The sequence below is a fragment of the Terrapene carolina genome, unplaced genomic scaffold (genome assembly GCF_002925995.2).
Source record: "Terrapene carolina triunguis isolate 2854851 unplaced genomic scaffold, T_m_triunguis-2.0 Scaffold66, whole genome shotgun sequence".
Classification (NCBI taxonomy): domain Eukaryota; kingdom Metazoa; phylum Chordata; order Testudines; family Emydidae; genus Terrapene; species Terrapene triunguis.
Genome location: NW_020664417.1, coordinates 44,224,810 through 44,238,057, shown reverse-complemented (window position 1 = coordinate 44,238,057; position 13,248 = coordinate 44,224,810). Strand labels below are relative to the sequence as shown.

The window sequence follows — 13,248 nt, the reverse complement described above, 5'->3', positions numbered from 1 at the left end:
CATATAGATTACAGCAGCTGGGAGGAAGTGTGAAACCATGACTGCAGGTTTCATTTTGATGGGATGAATTGCACTAAATAGGAAGACCAACGTTTACAGGAGTCAGTGTAGGACTAGTTGCTCTGAGGGAGTCAATAGAGAACTTTTAAGTTTTGCTTATAAGCCTAGCAGAAATCAAAGCCTCAATTTTTAAAAATGACTAGCAATTTGGAGTGCTTCAATTTTTGGGTGCCCAATGAGAGATACCTTTAAAAAAAAGAAAAAAAAGAGGAATTCAGACTAATTAGTCATTTGGAAACTTGCCAGATAAGCCTTTCCAGTGCATAGAGGTTTATGTGGGTAAAATTTTATGGCTTAAGTCTATATATGTTCATTATACCATAAGATATTTCTTAGAAATAAAATGGGAAATCCTCAGACAAGTCTTGGTCAACTTTAAATTTAAAAAGTTGATACTGTAGGTAACATAACAGTCAAAAATAGATAAAGATATTCCAAAAACAGCCTTAACTCTGACCTTTTACCCTCATTTCATAGAACAGTAGCTGAATAATTTGTCTAATAGCGATGATATTTTAACTAAGAAAAGCTACGCTAATAGGTTGTCAGTATTATTTTAAAAATGAAACAAAGTTGGGAATAATAAAAATGAATGGGATAATTATTATGGGGGCAATGATAGGGCCTCCATAGTTAATGCTGCAACAAGATTTTGCTTTGACATATAGCATATTGAAACAAAATTAATTTGAAATAGAAGGGTTACCTTGACCTCTAACAAAGAAAGGATGACTTATTAAAGGGTACCTTATTGTGTGCTGCTTTGTAATAGACAAAAAGAGCCTTTTGTTTGTGATTTCACCTTAGGGGAAAAAATTATAATGTAGTACATTACAAGGCGCTATTAACATCAAGCGTGGGGAGGAAAGGTAAGAAGGGAAGCAAAGATGAACTATTTGGGGGCAAGTGGAAAATTTGACCTGAGTGATGGAATTAACAGATCTACTGTCACTTTATTAGTTTGTTCCTTACAATTTTATAGATTCTGTATATCCAGTCTCAAGAAAACTTGAGATACTGGAGAGATTTATTTATTGCTGTTTGCTTTTCAATTACAATATTTCATGATGTGTTTAAAGAAGAAATCAGTCTCTGGCCCAGTTTTACAGAGAAACATGCTAAGATGATATGAAATGAACTCTCCATCTCAAAACTAGAGAGTCCATCTAGCTCACATCAGCGCCACACCCACAAGCCCAAGTGCACCTGCTTTCTGTTCAACATTATCACACAGGTATACAAAGGACTGGACTAAGGATTTCTGAGATTATCAACAGGTTTCTTAGGGGTATACCCAGCCATAACTCACTAATTTTACAAAGAAACGATATGGGAGATGATAGGCAAAGCATCTTTAAGTCCCCCTTCAATCTCCAGCTGCAGAAGTAGAGATCAGCTACTTGTTAGTTTTAAGTTTAATGATCAGTTTACAATTGCAAGACTGCCTTTCTCTAATTAAAGTACCTCATCCTCACCTTTTAGGCCATACATAAATATAAGGGAACAGGGTCGGCCACTTTCTGATGCCCCCTCAAGGCCAGAAATTACTTTGCAGTACCCTGTCTCTATTTTCCCCCAGTTCAGGGCCCCCCTTCAGAACTGCACACCACCAGTCCAATGGTAACTTAAAACATTCTCCTGCTGTGGTCCCATTTATTTAGTCCTTACAAAAGTCTTCAGTGTCTGTCTTCCTGAGGTAGGGGGTCCCCAGACCTCCTTCCCAGACCTGGGTCCCAATTCCATCACCACTCCCAGGGTTCACCTGGCTGGAGTTCAGCCTTCAGGCTCTGACTTCCAAACTGCCCCGGTGTTTCCTCCTAGCTGCAGCAACTCCTCTGGTTTCAAGGTCTTCCCTGCAGGAGCCTTTCCTTGCTCTCTCTGTAGTCTCTGCCACAACTTCCTAGATTCCCGCTCCGTCTGCAGCTTCCTGGTGCTCTTATAATGGAAATCACCTGATTGCTCTCTTTACCAATCAGGATAGGCTGGCCCCAGGCCAGGCCTCCTTCCCTTAGGATAAGCCACCCTGTTACAGTAACTCTGTCTACACCTCTGGTCTCATTGCCTCTCACTCCCCTTCCCCCACACTTCTTAATCCCTAGTCTTTACTGCTTTCATCTCCTTCTCCCATTGTTGTCTTTGCACCTACAGCCTGCAACCAACTCCCACTTTTACTCTGCTAAGCACCCTCCCTCTTCCCTCCCCTCCTTGAAACTTATTTCTCCAAGGCATTTATCCTATCTTGCTCTCCTCATAATCATCTCTACATCCCTCCCTTACATGAATTACTGCCCTGATTCATCTATCTGAGCTTGTGAGCTCTTTGGGATAAAGAGCACATCTTACTCTGGGTTTGCAAAAACATAACACATTTATGATGTTATACAAATAAGTGATTACTAAAAAGAAATATAATTAAACTAATCTTCCTCAGCACTCCACAACCCAAGAGCCTATCACTCTAATTGTCTTATGAACCATTTCCAATACACAATTTTCCCCTATCAATTTTCAACAATTTTTTTATGATTCAATATATAGCAATAACATTTGTATAGAAAAACCTAAATCCTAATATATAGGTAGCTGTTAATTAGTACCATTTTTGAGCTACTGTACAATCCTCCAGGCATTACAATGTGAAGTTAAAAAGCATCCATCTGATCAAATCCCAAAGGTTCCACATCAGAATTATGTCGTCAAAAAGAGAGAGAGAGAAGAATAGAACAAACACTGACACTGTTTAATTTCTGGGGGAAGCTGGAGAGAAAGCATGGGCATAATAGCTCTTGGTAGCTCATAATCATTTCCTGAAGACAGAACCTATCACAGCTGCTTACAAATATGCTTAAAATTTGAAGTTTGTGTATAGATACAGATACAGGTAGCAAACAAATGTTGGCACTAGCAGAGATCATTTGAGGTTTATTACAGCTAGTTTAACACCACTGAAGAAGAGCTCTGTGTAAGCTCTAAAGCTTGTCTCTCTCACCAACAGAAGTTGGTCCAATAAAAGATATTATCTCCCCCACCTTGTCTCTCTAACACTCAAATCTGTAATTCAGCTAAGTATCCTGGTTGCTCAGGATGTTGCAGAATTGGGCCCAATACTGCTTCCAACTGTTTTCCCAGTAAATGTAATGAAGCCAGCTCAGATCCTTTGTGTGTACAACCATATCACTAGCTCTTTGCGCCTTTCTTGAGATGTTATGAACACCTAAAGCTCCTGTTTCAATCACTGGAAGTAGCCGATGCCTGGTGCCTCTCAGGGCCTGGTCCTCTGTGTTCCAATTGCTCATGAACAACTGTATGTGCTGTCTGCATACGCTATTAACAGGCAGCATACAAATGAGCATTAATAGTCCTTAATTTTTCATTCATAGATTACAAGGTCAAAAGGGACCACTCTGACCTTCTAGTCTGAGCTCTTGCGTAACCATGAATTAATTCCTGTTTGAATTAGAACATCTCTCTCAGAAAAACATCTATTCTTGATTTAAAAATTTACAGTAATGGAGAATCCACCACAGTCCTTGGTAAATTGTTTCAATGGTTAATTAATCTCGCAGTTAAAATTTTGCACCTTATTTCCAACCTAAGTTTATCTAGCTTAAACTTCCAGACATTGGATCTTGTTATATCTTTGCTAGCTTAATGGAGAACAGAAATTTGATAATAGAGGGCTCTTCAAAGTACCTATAGACTGTGATTGAGTCACCCTTTAACCTTCTCTTTGATAAACTAAATAGATTGAGCTCTTTCAGTCTCTCATATAATGCAGGTTTTCCATTCCTTTAGGCTTTTCTCTGAACCTTTTCAAATTTACCTACATCCTTCTTTAATTGTTGACACCAAAACAGGACACAGTATTCCAGCAGCTGTCAACCACTGCCAAATACTGAGGTAACATAACCTCTTTACTCCTACTCAGCATTCCCCTGTTTATGCATCCAAGGATCACATTAGCTCTTTTGGCCACAAGATCGCACTAGGAGTTTATGTTCAGCTGATTGTCCACCATGACCCTCCAAATCTTTTTCAGAGTCACTGCTTCCCAGGATAGAATCCTGCGTCTTGTAACTATGGCCTGCATGCTTTGTTCCCAGATGCGTAATCTTACATTTGCTTGTATTGAAATGCATATTGTTTGCTTGAGCTCAGCCTACCAAGCAATCCAATTCGCTCTGTATGAGTGACCAGTTCTCATCGCTATTTATCACTCCCCCAATGTGTGTGTCATCTTCAAACTTTATCAGCAATTATTGTATGTTTTTTCCAGTTATTGTTAAAAATGTTAAACAATGTAAGGCTAAGAACCGATCCCTTATAACCCTACTAGAAACACACCCTGCTTGATGACAATTCCGTTTACAACTACATTTTGAAACCTATCAATTATGACTCTAATTTTCAACAAGTTTGCTGATGATGCAGAATAAAATCCAGCTAACTCCCATCAACCTATGCACTCTAATGAACCAATACATGTAGCATCTAGCTCCTGGGCTCCTCCATTGCTGAACAGCACCAACAATAGTAGAAACTGGTTTTGGTCAGTAGAGCAGATGTATCTCAATTGCACACAAGGAAGCAAATATAAAGACCAAGAAAGCAACATGTATTATTGACTATAACAACCTCAAACAACATCATATTAGTTCATTTCTATCTACTAATCCTATTGAAATTAACTACATTTTTTTCCTTTGTCTTTTACAATGGTTAAAATGAAGAGATGCCAGTTATAGTGGGACATTTACATTATGCGACTTACTACTGTCTATAGAATTATTACATCTTGTGAAGATTCCCTTCCTTCCACCATTATTTTAATCCAGGACAAAATGTGTTGTATCGGAATAATTTTGCATCATATTCTGATATCTTTACACACTGTTGAGTAGCATCTCACTTTGCAAGAAGTCCCCTAAACGTAAATGGGATTACTTTTGCAAGTAACTGTTCTCCAATCTGAGTAGAGGTTCACAATCTATCGACTCATGCTCCCAGGTAAGACTCACCTTCTTTCAGAGCTTTATCCATGTTATGAGAAATGACCACCCTCCTAGACTGGAGCGATTCATATGCATTTCCAGACAAATGACTCTGAAATAAAAGAACACCTATTACCAAAGATAGAGGAATAAGCTGCATAAGAAAGAAGAGAAAAAACAAAGCCCAAAATAATGTAAAAAGCAGGTGATTTTACTAAGACACTCCTGCTAACCAAATTATTAAAACAAAATCAATGGCATTTTCCTAAAAGGTTGACATGGGCACTTGAAGTGAGAATCTTACGACATATTGGGGTTTAAATTCTCTGATTTGCAATAATTCCATTATATTTGGTAAAGGGAATTGTCTCCTATTTACAATCTCATCAGTCAACAGTCGGACACTTGCCAGGTCCAGCACTCTAAGCAACTAAAAAAATGTTCTAGTAAACACTAACATTTTTATAGATTTACAAAATCTCAGGGAAGCAAAATTCCTGGACCAAAAGTTCGCTTGGATACAAAGACAAATGTTGCACCTTGGTACACCTCAGCAAGAGGCCAGTAGCAAACATTAAATCATGAGAGCATTCTGTCAAAACAGGTTTTGCTCAGCCCTGTGAAGCATTTTAAAATGTGAGCCCTTTACATTTTCCAAAGCACTTTTCAATTAAGTAAAGTGCTAGCCATGAGCATCCATGACTACTTATTTTTAAGCTGCTTACCTAAATAGGCATTTTTTAATTTTAAGATATTCGCCTCTACAGCAGGGATCGGCAACCCTTTGTCACGCAGCACGCCAGGGTAAGCCCCCGGCGGGCCAAGCGGTTTGTTTACATGCCGTGTCCGCAGGTTCGGCCGATCGCAGCTCCCACTGGCCATGGTTCATTGTCCCAGGCCAATGGGGGCTGCGGGAAGCAGTGGACAGCACATCCCTCGGCCCGCACTGCTTCCCGCAGCCCCCATCGGCCTGGAACGGCGAACCACAGCCAGTGGGAGCTGCGATCGGCCAAAGCTGCGGACACTGCAGGTAAACAAACCACGTGCCAAAGGTTGCCAATCCCTGCTCTACGGCATCAAACCGGGGATGGAAGGGGACGTCCTCACCAGAGTGTGATTCTAACAGCATGTCCAGAAGGAGCAGGCAGGATCTGCAATTCAGGCCTTGACTACATTGGAAGTGGGATTCAGCCACATTGCTGCCAAACTGACCTAACTCCAACAGATATGGAGTTGCATTGATTGCAAACCAGACTACTTATGTTGCCTTAAGTGCACAGATCTGTTAATGGGAGAGAATTTGTACACAGATGCAAGACAGTCCCAAGTTATTCCAGAACAACTTTTAAATACAGAAAAGGGTTCAGTCCCTTGCTGAAGAGATAGCTCTTTAGAAATGTGCTACTGGTAAATGTAAAAGTTATTGAAGGAAGGGGGAAAATGTGCTAAAAGCTTTCCTCTGAATCTGGGGAGAAGTCTCCCTTCCAAACACAAATGAAGTATTAGAACTTCTATCTGCCAAAACTGTAACCTGATTTAAAAAAGAATCCGACATCTCAGTGCATTTTGGTGCAATTAATACACTATCTTTTTCTTATGATGCATGTACAGTGTCTAGCACAACACACTTTTAATGGGTTCTTGATCCCCAATCAGAGCCTTTAAGTGCTACCATTATACAGTAACTCCTCGCTTAACATTGTAGTTATGGTCCTGAAAAATGCAACTTTAAGCGAAACGATGTTAAGTGAATCCAATTTCTCCATAAGAATTAATGTAAATAGGGGAGGTGAGGTACCAAGAAAAAAAAATTTCACCAGACAAAAAACTATGTTATATAGATATACACACAGTATACATTTTAAACAAACAATTTAATACTGTTCACAGCTATGATGATTGTGAAGCTTGGTTGAGGTGGTGAAGTTAGAGGGTGGAAGATGGAGGAATATTTCCCAGGGATTGCCTTGCTGCTAAATGATGAACTAGCACTTGGCTATAAGCTTTCGTGAGTAAAAACCTCACTTCTTCGGATGCATGAAGTGAGGTTTTTACTCACGAAAGCTTATGCCCAAATAAATCTGTTAGTCTTTAAGGTGCCACCAGACTCCTTGTTGTTTTTGTAGATACAGACTAACACGGCTACCTCCTGATACTTAGCACTTGGCTGAGGCCTCAAGGGTTAACACATTGTTGTTAATGTAGCCTCTCATCAAGGCAGCACAAACTGAAGGGAGGGGAGACAGCATAGCAGACAGAGACAGACACATACCTTGTGCGTGGGGGAGGGAGAGAGAGAGAGAGAGAGAGAGAGAGAGAGAGAGAGAGAGAGATGCACACTGCCCCTTTAAGTAAGCTGATGCACTCTTAAATGCATTGTCTTTTTAAGTGGATCAGGAAGTTGAGACAGCAGCTGCTGCCTCAAGCTCTCTCTGTCTCTCTCCGTCCGTGTCCCTTCCCTGCTCTATATGGAGAAGGGGTAAGCGGGGTGCAGGAGCAGGGGGGGGAAGGGGACACCCTGACATTAGCTCCCCTGTGATGGGTGCCACCCATAAGGCATTATGGAAATATGCTATATATAACATAACTAGAATGTGTTTATGCTACATATGCCATGTAACATATCTCTGTAAAGGTCATGATCTACTGAATCTATTAATCCTATTTGTATGCATGTATCATTTTTGTATTAGAAGTTATGAATATTGGCTGCATACTTGTTTGATTCTAAGTAGGTTGTAGTGAAGCAGTTGGTCAGTAAGTGCCCAATCAAGAAACACTTAAGCCAACAATGAACTTGGAGACACCAATCCACATCTGGACTTTCCCAGAAATGTGGCTTGTCTGGTAAGGAACTCAGTCATGCATGGACAGGTGACTTGCCCAGGTGACTCCAATACTCCATTTTGTAGCTGGACTTTGCATAGGAGAGAGGAGGGGGTCTCCACCCACAAGAGAAAGTCTATTTAAACCCAGGGGAGACCCCCTCCATTTGGTCTTCAGCTGGCTAAAGAGAGAGCCTCTCCACCCCCAAAGATACCTGAAAGAAACTGGAACAAAGGACAGTGACTGCAAGGGGTGTGAGTGATTGCTGGACCCAGCCTAAAGGAGATTAGTCTGTAAAAGGAAGCAGTCTGGAACTGGTAAGGATCTTATCTGTATTCAGTTTCTTACTGTATTCAACATAGACTGGCGTGTTTTATTTTATTTTGCTTGGTAATTCACTTTGTTCTGTGTGTTACTACTTGGAACCACTTAAATCCTACTTTCTGTATTTAATAAAATCACTTTTTACTTCTTAATTAACTCAGAGTATGTATTAATACCTGGGTGGGCAAAGAGCTGTGCATATCTCTCTATCAGTGTTATAGAGGGCGAACAATTTATGAGTTTACCCTGCATAAGCTTTATGCAGGGTAAAACGGATTTATTTGGGTTTAGACCCCATTGGGAGTTGGGCATCTGAGTGTTAAAGACAAGAACACTTCTGTTCGCTGCTTTCAGGTAAGCCTACAGCTGTTAGGGGACGTGATTCAGACCTGGGTCCGGGTTTGCAGCAGGCTAGCGAGTCTGCCTCAAACCAGGCAGGGCACTGAAGTCCTAAGCTGACAGGGCAAGGAGGCAGGGGCAGAGGTAGCCTTGACACATCAGGTGACAGCTCCCAAGGGGGTTCTGTGATCTAACCCATCACACATACCCCTTACCCCCCTGCACAGCAAGCAGGAGTCTCTGGGAGCAGCTCCAAGGCAGAGAGCAGGAGCAGCACATGGCAGTGGGGGGAGGGACAGCTGAACTGACGATCGATAGCCTGCTGGTCGGCTGTAGCACAGGGAACTTAGGGGAGTGGGGAGCTGATAGGGGGAGCTGATGGGGGGCTGCCGGCCCACCCTGGTTACAAGCCCCCACCAGCTAGCTGCAACAGGCTGCTCTTCCTGCAAGCAGTGGACAAAGCAGGTGGCTGCCAAACGACATTAGAAGGGAGCATTGCACAACTTTAAATGAGCATGTTCCCTAACTGATCAGCAACGTAACAATGAAACAACGTTAACCGGGACACTTTAAGTGAGTAGTTACTGTAGTAATAATTATATAAATCATAGCACTATCAATGAATTAATCTTACACTATTTCATAGAGTTCTTTCATATGAATGTCTCCTTGCACTTAAAAGCTAGAATCATAACCAGGTAAGACGTTCCACAGATCTGGAACACCATATATAAGAAGAAGACTTCTCTTTCCCCTCAAGCAAAAAGGATAGTTTTGGACAGCTGAGGGTTTTCTAGACATTCTCCTGAGCCTGAAAAATACTAACAAAAATATTTTTAGGATTATGACTTGTCACTTTTGAGACAATTTGCTTCACACAGCAAATTCATAATGCCAGTCGTGGGATTACTTCAGGATTTCTGTGCCTTATTCATAGGAGGGAAATAAAATTATGCACAATCTCTCAATTTAAAAAGAAATGGGGAGAGAGTCCGCTGCATAAAATATTCCACTTACATTTCTAAAGAAATTTAACAGAGTGATACTTCAGAGGGTTCTGCAAACAAATGCCATTCAAGTCTTCCACTAGGATCATTCTCTGACACACATACTTGCTTATATTAAATATTTGCATTGAGTATCTTTTTTCCCTGTTCTAGAGTAGTAAGGGATCTGATGAAGCATCTGCCACAAATTTCTACATTCAAAACTAGTTTTAATGCAATCCAGAACAAAGGAACTAAAAATATTAAACACTTATTTTTGCCTCATATCATAGGACTTTTTCCTTCTTTTCAACTCATTGCCTCTTTTACAAGCAGAGGAAAGGACATCAGCTCAATACTTTAAGAGTAGATCCCTTCCTGTAGCAGGAATTACTCCGTATCACAGGCACCATAATCCAATATACACAATTCTACAAGGTGAGCTCTCTGCACAATTTGATTCTTTCATATTTCAGTCTTAAAAGTCCTATGCTTAAACACAAAGAGCAGTGCCTCCTTATTGACTGAGGGTAAGACTTCTGTTTGACAGGGTTTATTAATTTCATTTGGGTGGCGGGGGGGGGGGGGGGGGGATTTTTAGCAATTTTTCAGTTTTATGTAGATATCCAAAAAAAGGGGGGGAGGTCTCACTGTATGTACTTTACTGAGTAACATTTTATATACCAGTACTTCACTCATTACAGTAATGAGTAATCTCTTTGTAATGTTCCCTAGTACACTTTAATATAGTACTGTTTCAAACAGCACTATGTTAAAGCACTTTAGGGAATCTTCAGTGCGCACCAGCAGGGTCTTCACTGACCAACATGTTAGTGCGCTTTAGAAATCACACCTGGTAGTCTGCATTACTGCTCCACATAGACAAGCACTTAGATACAAGTAACTATTTCCAAAGTTTTTCCAGTGTTTATTGGATAAAACATCAATTTGATTTTTTTTTAAACTGTGGGTGTTTTATCTGTGTTTATTAGTTAAAACCTAGAAATCAAAAGCCCTTATTGTGGGGTATTTTACGGAAGCAATTGCAAACTCACAGTTTAATTCATAAAAATATATTTTACAGAATGTTATTGTTTACAATTTGCAAGTTTTATCTTCTAAACGGTAAGGAGTGCTCTGCTTAAATCAAACATGGCCAACAAGAACCGAAAGACAGCAATACTCAGCAGCAAGAGGTCTGAACAAAAGGGGTGATCAGGAGGAGGAACTGGGTAAGAAATCACAAGTGACAAGGATGATAAAAAAAATTTTTTTTTTAAATTATCTATTTGGTGGCACAATATTCAACTATTAAAGGATGCAATGTAGATACATTGTATGGAAGCTGCACAGTATGTTGAATTTTCTGAGAAATACTGCAGAGTGACACAGGAATCTGTGTAGAAGGTCATCGACAATGCAGCAGTGCCACAGTTTGAGAGCAAATGGCTCCAGACTGGCAGAGAGCAAACGGGAAAAGAGCTAAGCAAATTTTAGTCAGCCTGTTGTAAAATTCAAATCTCTAGGGGAAAAGATTCTAATTATATGTAAACATTCACATTTATTTGTATGAGCAACAGATGCTTTTTCACATGAACTCATCAGAGAATACACAGGGGAATTCAGTTTAACTGATAATTACTAACAATGAACGTCTATACTAAAGCAACTGCTGAGTTTGACACCACGTGTCATATAGAGAGATCCCCACCTCCAAACCCCCATTCTCCCTCCAGCCTGTGTTGATAATCAACTGCGTTCAACATCCCCCTAGCAATGCCTCTTAGGGTATGTCTACACTACGAGGGTAATTCGATTTTACTTAAATCGAATATGTGGAATCGATATTGCAAAGTCGAACGTGTGTGTCCACACTAAGGACACACTAAGGACAGTAATTCGACTTTGTGAGTCCACACTAACGGGGCGAGCGTCGATATTGGAAGCGGTGCACTGTGGGCAGCTATCCCACAGTTCCCGCAGTCCCCGCTGCCCATCGGAATTCTGGGTCGAGCCGCCAATGCCTTCTGGGTAAAAAAAATTTGTCGTCATCCGTCCGTCACTAACGCCCTCCCTCCCTCCATGAAAGCGCCGGCGGGAAATCAGTTCGCGCACTTTTCTGGTCAGTGACAGCGCGGACGCCACAGCACTGCGATCATGGATCACGCTGCGACCATCGCTGCACTTGTGGCCGTTCTCAACACCTCGCAGCTTATCATACACCTTTCCCTGAGGCAGATGCAGAGAAATCGGGCGAGGAGGCTACGGCACCGCCGTGAGAGCCTGAAGTCGGAGAGTGGCACAGAGCTGTCAGAAACCACGAGCCCCAGCGCCCAGGACATCACGGTGGCAATGGGGCATGTGGATTTTGTTGAACGGCGATTCTGGGCCCGGGAAACAAGCACGGACTGGTGGGACCGTATAGTGCTTCAGGTCTGGGATGAATCCCAGTGGCTGCGAAACTTTCGCATGCGGAAGGGGACTTTCCTCGAACTTTGTGAGTTGCTGTCCCCTGCCCTGAAGCGCAAGGACACCCGCATGCGAGCAGCCCTCACTGTCCAGAAGCGAGTGGCCATAGCCCTCTGGAAGCTTGCAACGCCGGACAGCTACCGGTCAGTCGCGAACCACTTTGGTGTGGGCAAATCTACCGTGGGGGTTGTTGTCATGCAAGTAGCCAAGGCAATCGTCAAGGTACTGCTCCCAAAGGTAGTGACCCTGGGAAACGCGCAGGTCATCATAGATGGCTTTGCCGCGATGGGATTCCCAAACTGCGGTGGGGCTATAGATGGGACTCACATCCCTATCCTGGGACCGGACCACCAGGCCAGCCAGTACATCAATAGAAAGGGCTACTTTTCAATGGTGCTGCAAGCACTGGTGGACCATCGGGGACGGTTTACAAACATCTACGTCGGATGGCCGGGCAAGGTTCATGACGCTCGCGTGTTCAGGAACTCTGGTCTGTTTAGACGGCTGCAGGAAGGTATTTACTTCCCAGACCACAAAATAACTCTTGGGGATGTGGAGATGCCTACAGTCATCCTCGGGGACCCAGCCTACCCGCTAATGCCCTGGCTCATGAAGCCCTATACTGGCGCCCTGGACACAGAAAAAGAACTGTTCAACTACCGTCTGAGCAAGTGCAGAATGGTGGTGGAGTGTGCTTTTGGCCGTCTCAAAGGGAGATGGAGAAGCTTACTCACTCGCTGTGATCTCAGTGAAACCAATATCCCCATCGTTATTGCAGCTTGCTGTGTGCTCCACAATCTGTGTGAGAGCAAGGGGGAGACCTTTATGGCGGGGTGGGAGCTAGAGGCAAATAGCCTGGCTGCTGATTACGTCCAGCCAGACAGCCGGGCCATTAGAAGATCCCAGCGGGACGCCCTGTGCATCCGGGAGGCTTTGAAAGCTAGGTTCCTGAGTGAGCAGGGCAACCAGTGACTTTTCAGTTTGTGGACAGAAAAGCTGAACCTGCCCCCGTTTCTTTACCCAGTCCATTTTGACTATCCTCTCCAGTTACATACAACCTTCACCCCCTTCCCCTTCCCAAAAAATAAAATCATTTCGATTTTTTAATGAACACCGTTGTCTGTATTGCTGTTTTCGCGGGAATATTTTAAACCGGGGACGCAGACTGTGGCGGGGGGCGGGTTCAGTGTTCTGATGCAAATGATGCTTCTAAACTCCCGGAATGACAGGCTCCGCACTGGTGGACTGGTTAT

General features: G+C 42.4%; 1 protein-coding gene across 2 annotated transcripts in view; it reads right to left on the bottom strand.

Moving 5' to 3' along the window:
* The window catches only part of SNX25 (sorting nexin 25), a 165,390-nt gene that overhangs the window by 134,360 nt on the left and 17,782 nt on the right, over positions 1 to 13,248 (bottom strand). Inside the window, exon 2 of one of the 2 annotated variants that reach the window (XM_024219250.2) lies at positions 5,079 to 5,163. In XM_024219250.2, the coding sequence (XP_024075018.2) occupies positions 5,079 to 5,163 (85 nt within the window). Of the gene's footprint in view, positions 1 to 5,078; positions 5,164 to 13,248 lie in introns of those variants that run through there. The other variant, XM_029910594.1, reaches the window with a different exon arrangement.